This window comes from Erinaceus europaeus, chromosome 13, assembly GCF_950295315.1.
Source record: "Erinaceus europaeus chromosome 13, mEriEur2.1, whole genome shotgun sequence".
Classification (NCBI taxonomy): Eukaryota; Metazoa; Chordata; class Mammalia; order Eulipotyphla; family Erinaceidae; genus Erinaceus; species Erinaceus europaeus.
This window is the reverse complement of record NC_080174.1, coordinates 90,273,971-90,297,130: the sequence shown is the minus strand read 5'-3', so window position 1 is coordinate 90,297,130 and position 23,160 is coordinate 90,273,971. Positions and strand designations below refer to the sequence as shown.

The following is a 23,160-nucleotide window of genomic DNA, read 5'->3' as shown; positions in this document are numbered from 1 at the left end:
AAAAAAACAAAGGAAAAATTGAGTTGGCCCATGGGCTGTGAGTTTGACTCTTTCCTTTTGCACCCAAAGACCAACCCCCACACCAGAGAAGTAAAGGAACCAGCTACAAACAAGAGATCACTAAAGAAAATTTGTTTATCCACTTCACAAGTGGTGAAGCAGGTCTGCAGGGTCTATCTCTCCCCCTGTCTTCCCATCCTCTCTCCATTTCTCTCTGTCCTATCCAACAAACACATCAATAATAACTACAATTAAACAAAGGCAACATAGGGAATAAATAAATATTTTAAAAGGTAATTTCTTTAATTGAGATACCTAGATCAGTGGGAGCAATCCAGAGGAGGGGGTTCTTTTTCCTAAGAAAGAATTTTTTTCTTTTTTTTTTCTTTCTGACAGAGGATGGAGCTCAAACTGAGTGGCTGAATACCTGACCAATCTCTGTCTCTGCTGGGGGCTGTGAGAAGAATGTCCTTTGGTTTTACCTGGGTTAATTTATCTATTTTTCTTTCCTTATTATACATACTGAGTTTAATTGATAGTTTCTTCTTGTGATTGTTGCTGTTTTGTTTAGGAAGGGGGGAGGTTGGGGGAGGTTGGGCAACCAATCTGTAATAATTTAATCTAATGTATGAACTGATTTTCTTCTCTTTTTACAATCTTTCTTCCTTTTATTTTTTTAAATAACTTTACTGAACTCAGGGCCTTATGGTTGAAAATCCAATTCTTCAGCCACTGCACCACCTCTTAGACGACTTTTTTCTTCTTTTTTATATTTGTCTGTTTTCCCTTCTCTCTGGGTTGACCAAAATTAGATGTTGTTGCTTTTTCCATTGATTGGGTGTAATCTCTATTGTGGGAGGAGCTTGCTTTTCTTTCCCTCTTTTCTTTTTCATTCCTCCTCTGATTTGAAAAACCTTTTACTTTTTGCTGTTGCTTTTTTCTGTAATCACTTGTGCATGTTTGTGAATTACTTGTGGAAGTTAGACTCACAGTAGATTCTCTTTTCTCCTTTCTTTTCTCTTTTTCCACTATCTCTAGAATTTACAGTTGATTACTGTAATTGTCTATGCTTGCTTTGTCTTTGTAGTTTGCACTTGTTTTGGGGTGGAGGTGTTGCTTGGCTAACTGGTTTTACTTGAACTACATTAATCTTTGCTTCTGTGGATTCGAGGCAACTATCAAAAAGCCTGCCCTGAGAGAGGTTCTAAAATGTCTCCTATAACCATAAGCAACACACAAAACAAACAAGCAAACAAAAAAACTGGCCATATATCAGAGCAAATAAGAAATTTTTGAAAAATGGCATTGCAATACCTTAAGTCCATAATATCAGTAAATGTCAGTGCTTAAACTCTCACATTAAAAGGCACAGAGTAGGAAGACAGTTCAGAAAAAACAACCCAACTATATGAAGTGAAAGGACTGTCATTAAGGATCCCGGTTAGAACACCTGGCTCTACACCTGCAGGGGAGTCGCTTCACAGGTGGTGAAGCAAGTCTGCTGGTCTCTTTCTCTCCCCTTCTCTGTCTTCCCCACCCCTCTCAATTTCTCTTTGTCCTATCCAAAGGCAGCAACAACAACAATAATAACTACAATGATGGAACAACCAGGGTAACAAAAGGGGAAAGAATGGTCTCCAGGAGCAGTGGATTTGTGTGATGTAGGCACTGGGCCCAGACAACAACCCTGGAGGTAAAAAAAAAAAAAGTGTTCATCATGACAAGTGGGATTCATTAAAGGAAAGCAAGTTTTGTTCAGTATATGCAAGTCAATCAATATGATTCACATCAAAAAAAGCAAAACCAAAACCAGAGGATTATCTCAATAGATGCAAAGAAACTTTTTGACATAATCCAACAACCCTTCATGCTCAAAACACTACAAAAAATGGGAATAGACAGAAATTTCCTTAAAATAGAGGAGTCCATATACAACAGACCTACAGTTAACATCATACTCAATGGAAGCTGAAAGCATTCCCTCTCAGATTGCGTACTGTCCATTATCACCATTATGCTTCAACATAGTATTGGAAGATCTTACCATAGAATTCAGGCTAGAGAAAGGAATCAAAGAAATACAGATTGGGGGATTCGGGCGGTAGCGCAGAGGGTTAAGCGCACATGGCGCAAAGCACAAGGACTGGTCTAAGGATCCCAGTTCGAGTCCCCAGCTTCCCACCTGCAGGGGAGTCACTTCACAGGCGGTGAAGCAGGTCTGCAGGTGTCTCTCTCCCTCTGTCTTCCCCTCTTCTCTCCATTTCTCTGTGCTATTCACAAAGACAACATCAATAACAACAATAACTACAACAATAAAAAAATCAACAAGGGAAACAAAATGGAATAAATAAATAAAAATGTTTTAAAAAAAAAGAAATATAGTCTGGGAGGTAGAGCAGTGGATAAAGCATCCAATTCTCCAGCATGGGGTCCCCAGTTCCGTCTGCGTAAGCACATGTACCAGAGTGATATCTGGTTCTTTCTGTCTCCTCCTATCTTTCTCATTACTAAATAAATAAATTCTTTAAAAAAAAAGAAATACAGATTGGAAAGGCAGAAATCAAACTCTCACTCTTTGTAGATGATATGATAGTACACATAGAAAGCCATAAAAAAATCCGTAAGACAGCTTCTCGAAATCACTAGGCAATAGCAAGGGGTCAGGCTATATAATCACTGTACAAAAATCAGTGCCATTCCTTTATACACACACTACGTGAGAAGAGGAATATATCCAAAAATCACTCCCATTCACTATCACAGCAAAATCAATAAAATAACTAGGAAAAATCTGACCCAAGATGTAAAAGAATGATATACTGAAAAGTATGAGTTACTATTTAAGGAAGTAGAAAATGATACAAATAAATGGAAAGATATCCCATGCTCATGGATTGCAAGAATTATTATCAAAATGACTATTCTCCCCAGAGCCATATACAAATTTAATGTGATAGCTATCAAAGTTCCACCGACCTTCTTTAAGGGAATAGAACAACTATTACAATAAATTATCTGGGACCAGAAAACACCTAGAATCATTAAAATAATCATGAGGAAAGGAAACACTCCCAGAAAGCAAACTAAATCATAAGGCCACCATAATGAAAACACACTGGTACAGGAGTAAAAATAGGTACACAGACCAGTGGAAAAGAACTGAAAGCCCAGAAATGAACCCCCAAACCTATGGACACCTAATTTTTGATAAGGGGTATTGGTATGCTTCTAGTTCTGCTTCTGGGATCCCTTCTGTTACATTGCTCGCTCCCCCTGCCTCTGGGAGATTTTGATTTAGTCCTTGCTACTTTGGGCTTCTTCCTTCTACCTGCCCCCTATCCTATATACTTCCTGAGGGAGATGGAGGAGCACATTGTGTAGTGATTAGTTTGTTGGACTGCTTGCCCACTTGTGAATAAAGATTAAACTCGGTTCTCAGCTCAGCCATGTGTCCCTGGTCATCTGTCTCCCGCTGCGAAGATAGCCCTGGCGCCCTGAACTTTGACGACATATGGCGCAACGTGGGACCTAACCTGCCCATCCCCCAGATAAGTGAAGACGTTTGGCTACCTATCTACTATGGGCTGCTTTTCTACTTATGAAGAGGTTTCCAAAGGCCTCTGCCCTTTCTTCATGAGGCGGTTTCTCTGTCTCTGGAACACTTTGCTCTGGGACACACTCTGGTTTCTGCCTACCGTAGGCCCGCAGGAGCCTGCTCGCTGCTGTGTGATGCGGGACGCTGGGTGCAGGCTCCCTCCACTCAGAGCTGCAGCCCATCCTGGCCCCACCCCGGGGCACCTTGGCCCGCGTCTTCTGCATGGCCGGCTGCCTGCCCTCCTGCTATGAAGTCTGGGCAGATCCCAGACTACCCGGAGACCGTGGGCTCCCTGCTCGGTTTGGGCCCCCTGGCCAAGATCCCCAGCTCAGCTCTGAAGGCAGAGGAGCTAGAATACGCAGAGATCCGTGCAGTGATCACAACCTGCAATTCCTGGAGGTGAAGTTGGACAAGAAGCCACCGCCAGACAACGCACCCCCCAAACAACTAAAACAGTACAGATCTAAATTCGTGTTTAAAATGACATGTCTTTGTAACAAAAGTTTTTCTCCTTGTGTATTGAAGACCATGCTTATGTGTGTGTTTGAAGTTTGGTAAACATTAACTTTAAGGTCAGAAATGTAACTTTAAGGCTACATTCTTACCAGGCAAAGTTAAATGAAAAAGGTTTTCAACATAATTTTCATAAAGGTAAAATTAACTTACATTTAAAGTCTGAGGTAAAAATTAGTTAAAAAATCAATATATTTTAATTAACTTGGTCTAAAAAACCTGCGCACGCCTAGGTTGTGTCTTCATCTTATAGGGGTGTAACAAAAGGTTAAATAAGATGTTATTGATATGTAAAAGCTCCCAAATACCTTCTCATTTAGAGGTAGAACCAGCCCAGACATAAGATAGATTGCAAAATGGTTATGTCAATGATTCTCATGCCTGAGGCTCTAACAAGGCTTCTTTGCCTTACCACATTTATTGTGCTTAAATTGGTTAAGGAGCCTTAAAATGAAACGAGAAAGACCTTCCAAATTTATAAAGATACTTAAACTAATCACAATCATCAGGTTATCAATTATAATAAATTTCTAACTTGTTACAAGTTTTTTTTTAAATATTTATTTATTTATTCCCTTTTGTTGCCCTTGTTGTTTTATTGTTGTAGCTATTATTGTTGTTGTCGTTGTTGGATAGGACAGAGAGAAATGGAGGAGGGGAAGACAGAGAGGAGGAAAGATAGACACCTGCAGACCTGCTTCACCGCCTGTGAAGCAACTCCCCTGCAGGTGGGGAGCTGGGGTTCAAACCGGGATCCTTCTGCCGGTCCTTGTGCTTTGCGCCACCTGCGCTTAACCCGCTGCGCTACAGCCTGACTCCCCAAGTTTTTTTTTTTTCACAAGTAAGTAAATTGCAGCTGTCAAATTCTCTACAGAAAAGCGGAATTCCAGCAGCTGACCTTCATCATGCAACATTCCACCCCCTGGCATTTCTTCCGTGGACATCTGCTTTGGACTGGCACTTCTATCAGACTCACTGGTACACCTCTTGGATACTTTACACAAAACTATAGCAGCTTCCCTTACGCTGCTGGGTTTCTCAAAGACTGACTGCAGCCAGCTGCCTTGGGACTCTACAGGCCATATCCCCCCCATCCTTGCTAGGTAATGCCCACAGAGGCAGATATCGCCCGTCGAGACAAGAGAAGCCCACAGAGGTAAGAAATTCCTTTAGCTTGATAAGAGAAGCCCACAGAGGCAAGAAACGCCCCCCTCAGTCCTTCCCTTGGCATCACACTGGTTCTTGTTGCTCGCTTACTTGTTCCTCCATGTTTGTGCCAGTTTTTTTTTAAAAAATGCCTGTACAATATAGGTTTCTGTTCACCCCACATTCCTGATACTATGATCAATAAGTTAAAAAGAAAAGGGGGAATTGATGGTATACTTCTAGTTCTGTTTCTGGGATCCCTTCTGTTACATTGCTTGATGTTGTGGTCTATTTACATGGTCATTCTATTACATTGGTTAGGTATCTCGCTCCCCCTGCCTCTGGGAGATTTTAGTTTAGTCCTTGCTACTTTGCGCTTCTTCCTTCTACCCGCCCCCTATCCTATATACTTCCTGCGTTCCGGACTCTGCGGCTGGAGGAGGGAGATAGAGGAGCACATTGTGTGGTGATTAGTTTGTTGGACGGCTTGCCTGCTTGTGAATAAAGATTAAACTGGGTTCTCAGCTCAGCCATATGTCCCTGGTCGTCTGCTACCCACCCATGAAGCCAGCCCAGAGAAAACAACAAAGGGGACTCAAAGTATTACATGGAGGAAGGAGGGTCTCTTCAATAAATGGTTCTAGTTCTTTTTCCAAGTCTAACAGCATCTCCCCAGACAATCAATACCTTTAGCCTACTTGCATGTTAGCACACAGGTTAAACAAAATTAAGCAGTCATGGGCCCCTTGGAATATACTTAAAATAGATTTATTACTGTTTTCCAAAATGAAACATATGTGCTTGACCAGGCCCTGGCACAGTGATTTATACAAGAGATGTTCACACCAGAGGCATGCTGGTCTCAAGTTCAATCCCCAGCATCGTAACTGAGAATGAAGCAGTGCTCTGGTAAAAAAAAGCAAAAACAAAGAAGCTTTAGGTTATTCACATACTAGGCATGGAACTTTTTTTTTTTTTTTTGTAGTCATTGTTGGATAGGACAGAGAGAAATGGAGAGAGGAGGGGAAGACAGAGAGGGGGAAAGATAGATACCCTGCAGGTGGGGATCTGGGGGCTCAAACCGGGTTCCTCATATCGGTCCTTCTGCTTTGCACCACATGTGCTTAACCCACTGCTCAACCGCCTGACTCCCCTAAGCATGGAACTTAAACAAGTTAGAGAGACATGAAACTTGGTTGACATAAAGTTAGCTCCTGCAGAGTCTGACTACTGTTTGACTTTCAATTCCCACTTGCAATAATATATGACTTCACTGACGATGGAGGAGAACACACGAACCCTCTGTTGGCAGATGGAGCTGGGGAAGTAGTTGATGAGCTCCTGTCTAATCTTTGGTTAAACATCTGTAAAGACAGGGCCTAGCAGATCCATGAACACTGAGTCTACACAGATCTCCAGGAAGGATGGAGAAGAGGACAGTGATGCCATGGGCCACTTGGACAGATAAGGGGCACTTTAGTGACCCCCATTCCCAGGCCTCCGGGATGCCTTGGTGAGTGATGACAGAATCATCAGGTTATCAACAGCCCAGCAACTTGAGCTTGCTCAGGACATCCCTTCCATGATTTCTCTTGGACCTCCATATTGAAGAGGTTGGGGTGTGGAACACAAGGAAGCCTGACCTAGAATGGTCTAACTTCCTCGAAACACTTATTCACTTTGCAGACATTTTATTTATCTTAGCTGACTTCCTGACAAGTGGTGACAAATGAACAGATACGAACAAGATGTGCAGCATCTGAAAGCCTCTGTCTCTGAGGTTCCCACAAGACAGAGCCCCTATAAATTGGGATATGTGAGAACATATTTTTCAAACTATTTCTTAAATCTTTTTATTTATTTGTTATTGGATAGAGACAGAAAAATTGAGAGGGAAAGAAGAGATAGCAAGGGAGAGAGACAGAGACACCTGCAGCCCTGCTTCACCACTCATGAAGCTTTTCCCCTGCAGGCAGGGACCAGGGGCTTGAACTTGGGTCCTTGTGCCCTGAAATGTGAGCACTTAACTAGGTGCGCCACCACCTGGCCCCAGGAGAACATATTTTATGGCACATACTATATCTGTGTAGTGGTTGCCTGGCCACAGAAGTTGCAAGTTCTTTTTTTATAGAATTTAAAAAATATATTTATTTATTTATTCCCGTTTGTTGCCCTTGTTGTTTTATTGTTGTAGTTATTATTGTTGTCGTTGTTGGATAGGACAGAGAGAAATGGAGAGAGGAGGGGAAGACAGAGAGGAGGAGAGAAAGATAAGACACCTGCAGAACTGCTTCACCGCCTGTGAAGCGACTCCCCTGTAGGTGTGGAGCCGGGGTTCGAACCAGGATCCTTATGCTGGTCCTTGTGCTTTGCACCACCTGTGCTTAACCCGCTGCGCTACAGCCCGACTCCCTAGAAGTTGCAAGTTCTACTGGGGACTATGGCCAAGGAAGTGACTTCACTTCCCATGAGTCCCCTCCTACATGCTGTTTGCTGTCTTCACTATGGGTATATTTATATCAACATAGTCATCTTGACAGCTCCCTGCTAAGTTCTGGGTGCAGCCTATTCAATCCAATGATAGATAATTAACCTAAGACAGACAATGACGCTGAGCAACTTCTGTTGTCCAAATCTTTCTGAGACAAAAGTGAATATAATGCAGACACCCAATGAAAGAACCTTTGACTTGCAGTCATTAACAAAAGGCAATCTCTGATAACTGACATAATCACATTTCTCTTGTATTGATAATTTTATGAGACCTACAAATAGCTTTTCTCTGTGTAGTTTCTTTTTATTTTCGTTACTAGTGATTTAATGGTATTTCAAAATAGCATAACATTTTGGGGTTATAATTCCACATACACACATGTTTATAAATCACCATACTCTGCACCAGTTTTGTTGTCCTCCATCTGATAACCCCCATAGTTCTCACAGTTCTTTTTTTGGAGGACAACCCCCCCAAAAAAAATAATAAGGCTGCCAGATGCAGTTGATAGGTACTATCGGTGGCAATTACTCTGGTGGGAATTTAAAAAAAAAGGAAAAGAGGGTGGGGAAAATAGCATAATGGTTATACACATAAACTTCCATACCAGAGGATTAAAAGTTCCAAGTTCAGTCTCTCACACCACAAGCCATACCTGAGCAAATCCCTGGAAAAAAAAAAAAAAGTTAAACCAATTTAATTGCAATTTAATAAAAATACCGAAAATATCTTTTAAAAAGTTACAGTGCCTGCACTCATTGTTCTTACACTTAAATACTATCTCTTCTTATACTTCCTCATTTGTAGAATTTGTACTACCTGGAGCACTAGGTGAAGTAAGTACAGTGAAGACTGCACCAAATGGTTCTAGTTGGAACAAACAAACAAAAAAAATGTAAGCAAGCTGCCACTTGAAGTTTGTGAGAACAATGGTGTTTGTGTGTTGCAAGAATAATGGTGGAGGGTGTTTTGTCTCATACAAACCCTGTGAAGGTGAGAGTAGCCCTGAAATAAATGTAATTTTGCAAAACACTGTCAAATTACTGGCAAACTGACATAGATGAGGCTGTATTAAGATGCTGTTTAGGGAAACTCTCTGCAAGGTCACTACCAACTATTACCTCACCCTGTAGGAAGGCCTGGTATGCACAAATTCCTGCATTGTGTCATAGTATCTTTTTTAGGTAATTTTAAAATTTACATTAACAAGAGAGAGAGATACTCAGAAGGACAGAGAGAGCACTTCTCAACTCTGGCTTATGGTGGTGCTGGAGATCAAACCTGGGATTTTGGATCCTCAGGAACAAGTTTTTTTTTTTTGCATAACCAGCCACATATCTCTTTTTTCACCCGACTGTTATTGCCATAAAAGCAGTTGGGGAGGCTGGGCAGCAATGCAGCAGGTTTAGCACACATGGCACAAGCCCAAGTGACCACGAAAGGATCCCCATTCGATTCCTCAGTTCCCCACCTGCAGGGGGTCGCTTCACGGGTGTGAAACAGGTCTGCATGTGTCTTGTCTATCTTTATCTCCCCGTCTTCCCTCCCTCTCTCAATTTCTCTTTGTCTTATCCAACAACAGCTATGACAACAATAACCATAGTAACTACAACAAGGGCAACAAAAATGGGAAAAAAATGACCTTCAAGAGCAGTGGATTTGTAGTGCAGGCACCCAGCCCCAGCAATAAACCTAGAGGCAAAAAAAAAAAAAAAAGCAGTTCAGAGCAGAGAGCAGATGGCAGATAGCATAATGGTTATACAAAGAGATTCTTAATGCCTCAGGCTCCACAGTCCTAGGTTCAATCACCCCTACCACCAGCAGCCAGAGCTGATCACTGTTCTGACAAAAAACAAATTAAATATATAAAAGAAAACATGCAGATGCTCACAGCAGGAGACAATGGCTGAAGTTAATCCCCTTGGAATTCCATTTCAACATCCCCTGAATTCACAACGAAAGTTAGAAGACCAGACAATTCAATATCCCCATCTCTTTGTCTTGGGAATATATATGTCTGAATCATGTATTTGCCTCTTTTCTTTATCTGATTTGTCTCAGTAAGTGCTTGCCTCCCTGAAACATGACTGGTTCTCTGGTGATTCCTCATGTAGAAATCAGCTTATAACCACACCAGCGGAACTTTATGGTGGGACCTCTGTCTTCTTCCTCTTGTTCCCCCACTACAACCTGAACGTGGGACTCCGCAGCTTCAGCCTGGCAGAGAAAAGTTTTGAAACATGGTGTTTCCCACTCCCTGCCTAAGGAGCACACTGAATCCGGGTCCCCTGTGATGGACCAGGAGGCTGCGGTCCAGGGGGCTGCAGCCCAGGTGCAATGTGGACATGGCGGGATGACAGGGGGAGGAACGCCTTGGCCACATGACTGCTTCCCAAAGCATCGCAGCAGCTGTCAGGTACAGCTCTTCCCATTTTGGTCCAGGTGAACTGCACTCTGTCCAGTTGGCTGTCCAGGCTCGGGGCTCCCTGAAGACTCCTCTCCAAATCCAAGGGGCTCCCTGAAAACTCCTCTCCAAGTCCAAATTGTGGGAAAGTGAGGGTGAGCTGAGAAGTAAGTGAGGACTCCAGGAGTGGGGTCATTAGTGCGCTTTACTTCCTGGCTTGTCTTCTTTCACCACCACCAGCCAAGATGGGATGGGAAGTGGACACTTCCAATAGCTTAAAATATAATTGGATGAAGCGCTTGTTGACAACACACCTCCTCTCCTGATTGGATAATACTCAAATCCGCCCAATAAAGAAACATGCCCCCAAACAAACAGCAGATTAAAACCGGACACTTCTGAATGGCACAAGCACTGTCCAATTGACTCTCCAGAGATGGTGTGACTGGGGAACTAGCCAAGCAAGAAACTGAGCTTGAATGTCACTCTAGAAGTACCAGCAACTAAAAACCTAGACTTACTCCCAGTAGCCACTTCAAGCTGGCTAGCTCCAGCTCACTCAGATCCACAGCTACCCCTGCCCTATTCCCATCCAACACACACTAGGGTATTTGGGCCACAGTCCCGAGACCCCAGACCCTGCCATCACAATGCTTTTTGATGCACAGGTGTACAGGACGCATTCTGTTGTTGCCTGCAGCCTTGACTCTGATGCACAGTGCTCTCCACATCCCTGAGGCAGGGGAGAGGGAATGTGGCAGTACCCTCTGGACACTGAGCATAGTTCCCGTTTTGCTATCATTGAGTAAGTTCACAGACTCAACGTGGATGGCTAACAATAGAAAATGGAACAGTGGAAATCGGCTCTTCTGCACAGGCTTTGGGAGATGTTGTTTCCTATATTCTGCATGAAGTTGCTGTAAACTTGGACAAATGAAATGAATTTGCTGCTTTGGAAATAGTAAGAGCTGCTATGACCTGTACTCTACTCTGTCAGGAGAAGGAATTAAAATTAATGAAGTTCTTGCAGAAATCCTGGACTCATCAACAAATCTTGTCATACATATGGCTGACTGATCAACATGACAGTGAGTGATCCTCCAGAACTAGGTGATCCTGGTCCCCACCTGCAGGGGGAAAGCTTCATGAGTGATGAAGCAGGGCTCCAGGTGTCTCTCAGCCTCTTTCCCTGTCAATTTATTTCTCTATCCAGGAATAAATAAATGATTCTTTTAAAAATATATTTTATTTTTATTAGTGGATAGGGACAGAGAGAAATGGAGAGGGAAGGAGGAGATAGAGAGGAAGAGAGACACCTGCAGCCCTGCTTCACCACTCATGAAGCTTTCCCCTTGCAGGTGGGAACCAGGGGCTTGAATCTGGGTCTTTACACTCTGTAATGTGTGTGCTTAACCAGGTGTGCCAGAGCCTGGTCTCTTAAACAGAATATTCTAAGAAAAAATACAAATAGAATATTTGGGGTTGGGGTAGATCGCATGATGATTATCTAAAGACTCTCATGCCTGAGGCTCCAAAGTCCTAGGTTCCCCCACACCATCATAAGTCAGACCTGAGAATTGCTCTGGGAAATAATAATTAAATAATAAAAATAGCTAGATGATCTAATGAGTAAAAAACTTACGGGAGTTGGGTGGTAGCACAACAGGTTAATCACATGTGGCGCAAAGTGCAAGGACCCACCTAAGAATCCAGGTTCAAGACCCTGGTTCCCCACCTGCAGGGGAGTCGCTTCACAAGCGGTGAAGCAGGTCTGCAGGTGTCTTTCTCTCCCCCTGTTTCTCTCTGTCCTATCCAACAATGATGACATCAATCATAACTACAACAATAAAACAACAAGGGCAACAAATGGGAGTAAATAATAATAAATATTAAAAAACAAAAACAGAAGTGTTTCTTTAAAAAAAAAAAAAAAAAGCTTATGAAAACTTAAGATCGTGGTCCACGATGTGGCACAATGGATATGTATTGGATTCTCAAGCATTAGGTCCAGAGTTCAATCCCTGGCAGTACATTTACCAAAGTAATGTCTGGTTCTTTCTCTCACTCTTTCTATCTTCATAAATAAATAAAAATTATTTTAAAAAAAATAAAATTTATAAAAGATTTTATTATGCAACTTTAATTTTGATATATTTTTAGATGCATCTACTTTTTTAAATTTTTATTGTATTTATTTATTTATTGGATAGAGAAATCCAGAAATCGAGAAGAGAGGGAAAGAGGCAACGAGACACCTGCAACCCTGCTTCACCACAGTCCCCCTGCAGGTGGGGGTTGGGGGCAAAAACCTAGGTCTTTGCACATTGTAACATGCATTTAATAAGCAGCCCTCTGGCCTCTATTTGTTTTTCACCACTATCATCACCAAAGGTTGGTATCCCCATCGCCACACCCATAGATAACAACTACAGCTCTCCCATTTTTTAAAAAAAAATTTAGTGTTTTTTTTAAAAATATTTACTTATTTTCCCTTGTGTTGCCCTTTTTTTTTATTGTAGTTGTAGTTATTATTGTTGTTACTGATGTCATTGTTGTTAGGACAGAGATGGAGAGAGGAGGGGAAGACAAAGAGGGGAAAAGAGAGACAGCTGCAGACCTGCTTCACCGCCTGTGAAGGGACTCCCTTGCAGGTGGGGAGGTAGGGCTCGAACCGGATCCTTAGCCAGTCCTTGTGCCACATGCACTTAACCCACTGTGCTACCGACCGACTCCCAGCTCTCCCATTCTTATAGATTGACTTTTTTTCACATTTGTATTCTCAATTCTCTCTATTCCACATATGAGTGAAACCATTCTGGAGTTGTTCTTCACCTTACTTGCTTACTAAATATAATCTCCAAATCTGTCCACTTCTTCCTAGTGGACACAATATCATTTTTTCTTGCTGAATAATACTCTACTGAATATGTGTTCCATAACATTTTTATTTAGTCATCTGTCAAAGGGCATTTTGTTTGTTTCTAGGTTTTTGATATTGTGAATATGACCACTATGATTATGGGGTTATGCATATCCCTTTGAATCAGTGCTGTTCTATCTTTTGGATCTATGCCTAGTAGTGGAATTGCTGGATAATATGACATTTCCATCTGTATTTCTTTAAGGACTCACCATAATGGCTGGCAGTAGCTTTTTTTTTATGTTTTTAGCTTTTTTTAAAATTTTTAATATTTATTAGTTTTCCTGTTTGTTGCCCTTTTTTTTTTCTTGTTGTAGTTATTATTGTTGTTGTTGTTATTGATGTCATCCTTGTTAGGACAGAGAGTAATGGAGAGAGGAGGAGAAGACAAAGGGCGGGAGAGAAAGACACACAACTGCAGACCTGCTTCACCACCTGTGAAGGGACTCCCCTGCAGGTGGGGAGCTAGGGGTTCGAACCGGGATCCTTGAGCTGGTCCTTGCACTTTGCCCCACATGCACTTAACCTACTGTGCTACTGCCCAACCCCCCCCCCCTTTTCTTTTATCAGAGCACTGTTCAGCTCTGCTTTATGGTGGGGGGGGTTGAACCTTGGGCTTGGGAGCCTCAGGCATGAGAGTCTCTTTGCATAACCATTATGCTATCTACCCTCTGCCCTATCTTTTTAGTATTTTAAATATGATTTCAACTTTTGAGTATGCTTCTCAATACTGTGGCAGACTCTTGGAGAGAAATGTGTGACAAGAAGGACAATAGAGGGACTAGCTCCATAGGTTTTATCACCAAGTGTTACAAATATGAGACATTAAGTGGTGCAAGTAGAGTTAGGAATGTAGACAAAGTTTAGTAGTAGCCAGGGGAGAGCTTGAGAAGCCTAGATAAAGTAGCCAGGAGAGCTTAGGAGGCCTGTCTTGGGTTGAAGACCCAGAAGGACTCTCATGCCTGAGGCTCCAAAGTCCCAGGTTCAACCACCCACACCACCATAAATACAACCATTAGCCATAGCTGAACAGTGCTTTGGTTAAAAAAAAAAAAAAAAAAAAAAGCAGCAAAACCAAAAGCCTCCTGCAAATTGATGAAATCACCACTAGGGCAGATGCTTGAACCATCAATGGGCTGAGTGAGCTCCAAGGATTTAACCCAAGCCCAGAGGCTTCTAGAATAGTTGCAGAGTTTATTTTAGTTTGTCCCTCACACTCTCCCTTCTCCTCTGTCTGCCTCTGCCTCTCCCTCTCTCTCTATATATATATATATAAATATTTACAGAGATAGAGAGGGAGAGAAACAGAGAGACACCTGCAGATCTGCTTCACTGCTTGCAAAGCTTTTCCCTTGCAGGTGGGGACCGGGTGCTCAAACTTGGGTCCTTGTGCTCTGTAACATGTGCACTACCACCCGGCCCCACAAATGTTTATTTACACATCCCCCTTCCTCCCACTTCCAAGATATGTATCAGTAACTTCCTCCTCTCTTTTCTTTTTTCTAAAATATTTTCCAATTTTATTAGTGACTTGATATTGATTTACAAAATTATAAGATAACAAGGGTTTAATTTGAGTTCTGTGTCCCCACTCCATCAGAATCGACAGCAGATCTCACAAGGTTGCAGATATGGGTTAATTACTATTTTACAACTAACTGTCTATAGTTGTTTTTTTTTTTTTCTTTTCTCATGGTCTGATCTTCTCTTTCATTCCACAGGAAATCCTATTCTTTCTCCCTCTCTTTCTTTCTTTCTTTCTTTCTTTCTTTCTTTCTTTCTTTCTTTCAAGACAGGAGGAGAAAGAACAGAATCATTCTGGTACATGTGCTGCCCAGGATCAAACTCAGGACCTCACACTTGAGAATCCAATGTTTTATCCACTATGCCACCTCCTGGGCCATTCTTTTTCCTTTTCTTCCTATCTTTCTTTCTTTTTTCCCCCTCCAGAGCACTGCTTAGCTCTGGCTTATTACTGGTCCAGGGATTGAACCTGGGACCTCTGGTGCCTCAAGCATGAAGGTCTTTTCCATAACCATTATGCTGTCTCCTCAGCCCTTCTCTTCCTCTCCAAGCCACACCGACACCCACTACTATACCCAAATGCTCTTCCTCTTTTCCTTTTCTCTCTCTGGATCCTGATGGAGTTGGAGTCCAGAGCCCTTTGGTCATCTTCCCTCTATCACGGACATCTGGGAGAATGGACCAAAATTCTTTCTGGGGTGCAGAAGGTGGGATCAATAACTTCTCTCTCTGTGTGTCTCTTTTTTAAAAGGCCAAGAGCTAGGATACAAAGAAGTGTAGTCAAACATGTCCTGAGCAGTGCAAGACTGTTAAGTTCTCATCAAAAACAGGATGTGGGGTCATGCACTGGCACACCTGGTTAAGCACTCAAATTTAAGTGCTCAAGGACCTGTGTTCAAGATCCTGCTCCCCACCTGCAGGGGGAATGCTTCATGAATGGTGAATCAGGGCTGGCTGCAGGTGTCTCTCTGTCTCTCTTCCTCTCTATCTCCTCCTCTCCCAGCTTCTATCAAAAATAAATAAGAAAAATATTTTTTAAAAAAAGAATGCTCATATGGGCCCTAGTCAGGTGGATGGGGTTTACAATTAATGGTATTTACATACTTTTCCTATATATTTTTTAAATATTTATTTATTTATTTATTCCATGTTGGGAAGTACGCCAGCTACCCCCTGCTCCATTGCTTAACACTGTGGTCTATTTACATAATCACTGTTTTACCTGAGACCCACTCTGCCTGCAGGGCATTGGTTTAATCCCCACTGGTTAGATCCCCACTGGTTCACACTCTCTTTTCTCTCTGCCCCCTCTCCTAATCACACCCTGTTTTCCACCACTTAATCCCCACTGGTTCACACTCCCTTTTCTCCGCCCCCTCTCCTAGTCACATCCTGTTTTCCACCCTATCACTTCCTTCCTGGAAACTGTAAATGCAGATTCTTTTCTCAATAAACATTGCGCTGCGTTCCCACTCAGCCATGAGTCCCTGGTCTTCTCTCTCCTGCCTGCGAAGCTAGCCCGGCAATTCCATTTTGTTGCCCTTGATGTTTCATTGTTGTAGTTATTATTGTTGTTGTTATTGATGTCGTTGTTGGCTAGGACAGAGAGAAATGGAGAGGGGAAGACAGAGAGGGGAAGAGAAAGATAGACACCTGCAGACCTGCCTGCTTCACTGCTTATGAAGTAATTCCCCCGCAGGTGCGGAGCCAGGGGCTTGAACCTGGAACCTTAAGCCAGTCCTTGCACTTTGCACCACCTGAGCTTAAACCACTGTGCTATTGCCCAACTCCCATACTTTTCCAATATTTGAGAGCTACTCTCTACCCATATCCAGTTTTATAGCCCTATTCTCAACTCTGACACCATCTTCCCAGACTACGTTTTTAGTCCACTAAAGTCATGAGCCCCTCAGAACATCCCTAAAATAGACTTCCTAGCTTCTTCCCACATGAAGACCCCCAATTTCAGCTGCTGTATTTCTACTTTTGGATCCTGTTTATTAAACAATTTGTCCTGCTTTATATCTCGCCACCTTTCAGTCACCAAGTTGCAGATGCTACTAAGATGCTGTCCTGACTTCCCTAGGCAGACGAACCCCCCAATGTGTCCCAAAGTCTCACCTCCCCAGAGTCCTGCCCCACTAGGAAAAGAGAGAGACAGCCTGGGGGGTGTGGATATATCTGCCAACACCCATGTCCGTGTAAAAGCAATTACAGGAGCCAGACTTTCCACCTTCTCCACTCCATAAAGATCTTTGGTCCATACTCCTAGAGGAATAAAGAATAGGGAAGCTTCCAATGGAGAACTCTGGTGGTAGGAACTGTGTGTACATATTATAGTGCACAAAGACCTGGATCCAAGGCCCCAGTCCCCAACTGCAGGGGGAAAGCTTCAGGAGTGGTGAAGCAGGGGTGCAGGTGTCTGTCTCTCCCCCTCTCTATCTCACCCTTCCCTCTTAATCTCAGGCTGTCTCTATCTAATAAAGATAATAAAAAAAATCTTTTTAAAGAACATAAAAATAACCATTGTGGTTTTTGCTCCATACCACTCCCTAGAGCTTCTCTGTAAACACTGTAATTACAGGCCCTGAGCACATACAGGGTGTCACCCAGCTTCTCAGTCATTTCCACCTCAACCAGTGATGCAGACTGTTTCCATCTCTCAATATTTTGTATAAAAACCCTAAAATAGAAAGTCGGGTGGTAGTGCAGTGGGTTAAGTGCACATGGCACGAGTGCAAGGACCGGCATAAGGATCCCGGTTCGAGCTCCAGCTCCCCAACTGCAGGCGAGTAGCTTCACAAGCTGTGAAGCAGGTCTACAGGTGTCTGTCTTTCTCTTCCCCCTCTGTGTTTTCCTACTCTCTCCATTTCTCTCTGTCCTATCCAACAATAACAACAGTAATAACTACAACAATAAAACAAGGGCAACAAAAAGGAATAAATTTTTAAAAAAAAACTAAAATACTTTGAAACTTGGGACCCACTCTACAGAAATCCCCCAGAAAGTTTTTCTGCTTGCTAATACTGTAATAAAACTTCTTTGCTTCAAACTCAGATGTTTCAAAAGATCTGTGTACACATATGTTCTTGGCAGCACAATTTGTAATAGCCAAAACCTGGAAGCAACCCAGGTGTCCAACAACAGATGAGTGGCTGAGCAAGTTGTGGTCTAGATACACAATGGAATATTACTCGGCTGTAAAAAATGGTGACTTCACCATTTTCAGCCGATCTTGGATGGACCTTGAAAAAATCATGTTGAGTGAAATAAGTCATAAACAGAAGGATGAATATGGGATGATCTCACTCTCAGGCAGAAGTTGAAAAACAAGATCAGAAAAGAAAACACAAATAAAACCTGAAATTGAATTGGCATATTGCACCCAAGTAAAAGACTCTGGGGTGAGTGGGTGGGTGGGGAGAATACAGGTCCATGAAGGATGATAAATGACATAGTGGGGGTTGCATTGTTAAATGGGAAACTGGGGAATGTTATGCATGTACAAACTATTGTATTTACTGTTGAATGTAAAACATTAATTCCCCAATAAAGAAATAAATTTAAAAAAAAAAAAAAAAAACTCAGATGTTTCACTCTTCGGTCCTTTCCTGATTGTCCCAAGAACCAAAGAAACGGGCTCTTCAATTGTTTTACCATGTGACAGGTCCAGGGCTGGCCGGAAGCTGTCCACACAAGGTGCAAGGATGGGTGTAAGATGCCGGTACAAGCCCCTGGCTCCTCACCTGCAGGGAGTTGCTTCACTGGCAGTGAAACAGGTCTGCAGGAGTCTATCTTTCTCTCCCCTCTCTCCATTTCTCTGTCTTAACCAACAATAATACTACAACAGTAAAACAAGGGCAACAAAGAGGAATAAATAAATATAAAAAAATTAAAAAGCAAAGATTCAAATGTATTGTAGTGGTAATTAGTCACTTCTTGGTGTGGAAAAGAAAACCATGTATCATATATATTAAAATAAAATTTATTTATTTATTAATGAGAGGAATAGGAGAAGAAAGAGAAAGAACCAGATATCACTCTGGTACATGTGCTGCCAGGGATTAAACTCAAGACCTCATACTTGAGAGTCCAATATTACATCCACTGCGCTACCTCCTGAACCTCATAAGCCACATATCATCTTCACTTTAGCCATTTTCTTTGTTGAGATATATTTTACCACTATTGCTATTGGTATGAATAATTTCTGGGTACATTATTTCTACTGTCCACCTCTAACTTGTATCACAGCCATATTTACAAAAGGAGTTCAGGATCTAAAAGTTGACATTTTCTGCTACGTATCTAAGTGAAGTGTCTCTCACCAGAAAATTGATTGGTGAACTAATTTTGTCAATTAGTCTCTATACTCCTTTGTAAGTGCTCCTGTGGTGGCAGAATCATGTGTTTCCCACTTATTGAGCCACCACCTGACCTCCAAGTTATTTCTTTTTTTTTTTTTCTTCCTTTCTTTTTTAAACCAGAGCACTGTTCTACTCTGGTTTATGGTGGTGCGGGGAACTGAATCTGTGACTTTGGAGCCTCAGGCATGAGAGTCTGTTTGCATAACTATTATGCTATCTACCCTCCAACAAAGTTATTTCATTTTAACCTGTTTTTATTTATTTTTTCAAGATTTAACTAATTTCTGAGAGAAAGTGGCACCAGAACTCCCCTCAGTTCTAGAGTTAGAAGATACCTGGAAAGTAGCCTATAGTCCTTGGGGCATCAGACCTGAAAGTTTGGTGTGTCTTTTCACTATCTCCAGTACTTCTCATTAAAGGAAAATAAAGGTTCATTTCATGTGTTACATATGAAAACTAATATCATAACACTAACATAGGGAGAGAGAAAGGTTAATTGAGAGAGAACCCATAACACAATTTTAGTACATGTTGGGAATCAAACAAGGAAGCTTAGGCTCTCAAATCTAATGGTCTACAAATTGAGGAGTTTCCCTGTCCTGGTTTTTATTCATTTAAAAAAAAAAAAAAAACGCCAGCTTATTCTAATATCATTTTTTAACTGGTGTTTTTTATTTTTTTAAACTTGTTATTGGTTGGGCCTTAAGCCAGCCCCCCCACTCCATGCTCCATTGCTGATATTATGGCCTATTTATATAACCATTGTTTTCCCTGAAAGATTCCCCAACCATTCCTTTGATCTATCTTCTTTCTACCTGCAGGGTACATTAATCCTGCCACCTGCACATAAGTGGCTGACTACCACCGGACTCCCCAAGTTTCACCTTTCATGTCTATCTGTGTTGTCAGGGCTTGAAACTCAGTATCTGGGTATGACAAAGTTGCACTTTACAGCATGTATTATGTCTTGGTAATCAAAAATTATTTCACAGGGTCTTTTGCTGGCATTCCAAGTGGAGACCACAAATGATCACCTGTGAGATCCCAGATGGGTTCAAAACCCATCTCTCCAACAGCTGTAGAGGGAAGTCTCACAATTGTATGTGTTTCACACCTGCCACCATTTCTTGCATCTATTTATCTGTATCTATATATAAAAGATGACATTCAGGGGTTTGGGCGGTAGCACAGTGGGTTGGGTGCATGTGGCACAAAGCGCAAGGACAGGTGTAGGGATCCCTGTGTGAGCGAGACTCCCCACCTGGAGGGGAGTTGCTTCACAAGCAGGTCTGCAGGTGTCTATCTTTCTCTCCCCCTCTGTCTTCCCCTCCTCTCTCCATTTCTCTCTGTCCTATCCAACAGCAAACTACATCAACAATGGCAATAACTACAAAAAGGCTATGACAACAATGGGAAAAAAAAGGGGGGAAATGGCCTCAAGGAGCAGTGGATTCATGGTGCAGGCACAGTGCCCAGCAATAACCTTGGAGGGGAAAAAAAAAAAAGAAGACATTCAAGAATGCTGACACAGAGTCCCAGTGATAATACTAATTGGAAAATACGAGTTTTAAGAGTAATTGGCTGGGGTGGTCGTGACGTGGTGTAGTGGATAAAGCATCGGACTCTCAAGCAAGAGGTCCTGAGTTTGATTCCTGGCAGCACATATACCAGAGTGATGTTTGGTCCTTTCTCTCTCTCTTCCTACCCCTCTCATTGATAAATAAAAAATAAAAATAAATAAAATAAATTTAAAAAAAAAGAGTAAGTCGCTGGGGAGATGCATAGTGATTATATAAATACTTGAGGCTTTCAATCCCCAGCATCAAGATAAGCCAGAGGTGAGCAGTAAATGAAAATAATTTTAAAATAAGAGTTCTGCTTCCCCAGACCTCTGCTCCACTAGGGAAAGAGTGAGACAGACTGGAAGTATGGATTGACCTGTCAATGCCCATGTTCAGTGGGGAAGCAATTACAGAAGCCAGACCTTCCACCTCTGGACCCCATAATGACCCTGGATCCATACTCCCAGAGGGATAAAGAATATAAGAAGTCTTAGGGGAGGGGATGGGATATGGCATTCAGGTGGTGGGAATTGTATGGAATTTCAGCCCTCTTAATCTATGGTCTTGTCAGTGCTTCCATTTTATAAATAAAAATTAAATTAAAAAAAAAAAAAAAAAGAGTGAGTGGCACCAAAGTAAGAAAGCAGAAGTACACTAGAGTTTGCAGTGAGTACCTCCCTAATACTTCCTCTCCACTTTTCCAAGCTTTGGGTCCATGATTGCTCAACAATTTGTTTGGCTTTGTATTTTAACTCTCTTTTCAGTCACCAGGTTCCAGGTGTCATCAGGATGCCGGCCAGACTTCCCTGGATTGAAGATCCCACCAATGTGTCCTGGAGCTCAGCTTCCCCAGAGACCCACCCTACTAGGGAAAGAGAGAGGCAGACTGGGAGTATGGACCGACCAGTCAACGCCCATGTTCAGCGGGGAAGCAATTACAGAAGCCAGACCTTCTACCTTCTGCAACCCTCAATGACCCTGGGTCCATGCTCCCAGAGGGATAGAGAATGGGAAAGCTATCGGGGGAGGGGGGTGGGATATGAAGATTGGGCGGTGGGAATTGTGTGGGGTTGTACCCCTCCTACCCTATGGTTTTGTTAATTAATCCTTTCTTAAATAAAAAAGAGAAAAGAAAAAGAAAAAAAAAAAAGAAAAAGAAAAAAAGAGTGAGAAGAGAAATACAAGGGTGGGGGAGATAACATAAAGTTTCTGCCTGAGCCTCTCAGGTTCTGGGTTCTATTCCCTGACCCACCATAAGCCTGAGATGAGCAGTGCCCTGGCAGTAAGAGAGAGAAAGAGACAAAGATACAAAAAGAAATATGATGGGCAAAACAGAAACGGTAAATTAAACATGTATCAATTAAAATACAACTTATTCAAGAGGAAAAAGAAAGACTCTGATGTGGGGCAAGTCACTTACCCAAGAAACTGCCATCTCTTCCCCTTTCCCTGAATGTCTTTCAGGCCAGAAAATGGAAGATAATTCACAACAGTAGCTTGAGACTGTTTTAAATCTAGCAGCACAGCCTCTTCACTGGACAGTATGTCCCCTTGATGGAAGATACTGTAATGAATAAAAGGTACAATACCCTAGCTGTGCAATGGAAACAGAAGAGGTTATGGAAACATTCGCAGATGGTGAAGTAGGTCTGCTGGTGTCTAGCTTTCTCCCACCCCCCACCCCCCAACTCTGTTTTCCCCTCCTCTCTACATTTCACTGTCCTATCTAACAACGACATCAATAAAAACAACAAAAGTAAAATGTCTTAGAAATATTTCTAATTATTTGTGCCTGTTTTCAAAGCAGCTTGTAAAAATTCATAGAAAGTTGCACAGAAGGGTGGAGCTAGAAAGCTTAACAGTTATACAGAGACTCTCATGCCTGAGTCTTGGAAGTCTAGGTTCAATCGCTACACCACCATATGCTATAGCAGAGCTGTGCTCTGGTAATAAGAAAGAAAGAAAGAAAGAAAGAAAGAAAGAAAGAAAGAAAGAAAGAAATGGAGAAAGAAAGAGAGAGAGAGAAAGAAAGTAGCACAGAAAAGGGCCATGTTCACATGAACAGTAAGTCTGGAATATGACCATAGCTGATGGGGGAGGGGTAATTCTGGAAAAATTAATCAGAAGAAACCGTCCAGAGACAGTTCAAAGTGTCCAAAGCTATGAAAGGAATAGAGAGCAAGTTGAGAAGACAGTGCACACACCTGACTTTTCTAAGAATGCGACAGTCTGCGAGATGGGTCATGGCAACAACCACATCTCTGTGACAACTTGAAGCCGCCAGCAGCGTGTTTGCGCCTCTGTGCTGTCTGACACAATAGTCACTAAATACAGTGGCTGCCGAGTTCTCCGAACCTCATCAGCTCAAATGCTTCTGCCTGAAGTGTCAACCAAATGCTAGACTTTTGACAACTATGCCAGGAATTGTTTTCAATGTCTAAAGCTATAAAATTGGCTTCAAATTGACAACATGTGAGATGGTAAGTATTTGCACGTAGTGGGCTGAATCAATAGTTAAAATTCATTGGTGTCTTGCACCAAAGGAAAAGACTCTGGGGTGGAGGGCAGGGCTCCGGTCCTGCAACATGAAGCAGAGGAGGAGTTAGTGGGGGTCGAACTGCTATGTGGAAAACTG

General features: G+C 42.2%; 2 protein-coding genes across 4 annotated transcripts in view; both read right to left on the bottom strand.

Annotated features, from left to right (window-relative positions):
* LOC103128154 (zinc finger protein 709-like) overlaps window positions 1–23,160 on the bottom strand; it is a 245,165-nt gene that overhangs the window by 154,346 nt on the left and 67,659 nt on the right. The window lies entirely within an intron of this gene.
* Window positions 1–23,160, bottom strand: part of LOC103125919 (zinc finger protein 14-like) — a 241,505-nt gene that overhangs the window by 217,076 nt on the left and 1,269 nt on the right. For 2 of the 3 annotated variants that reach the window (XR_009553946.1, XM_060206416.1), the window contains exon 2: window positions 21,946–22,089. Coding sequence is in view for 1 of the 3 variants with exons in the window: in XM_060206416.1 (XP_060062399.1) it covers window positions 21,946–21,960 (15 nt within the window). In the remaining 2 variants the exon portion in view is untranslated. Of the gene's footprint in view, window positions 1–8,355; window positions 8,416–9,390; window positions 9,591–21,945; window positions 22,090–23,160 lie in introns of all 3 variants that reach the window. The other variant, XM_060206417.1, reaches the window with a different exon arrangement.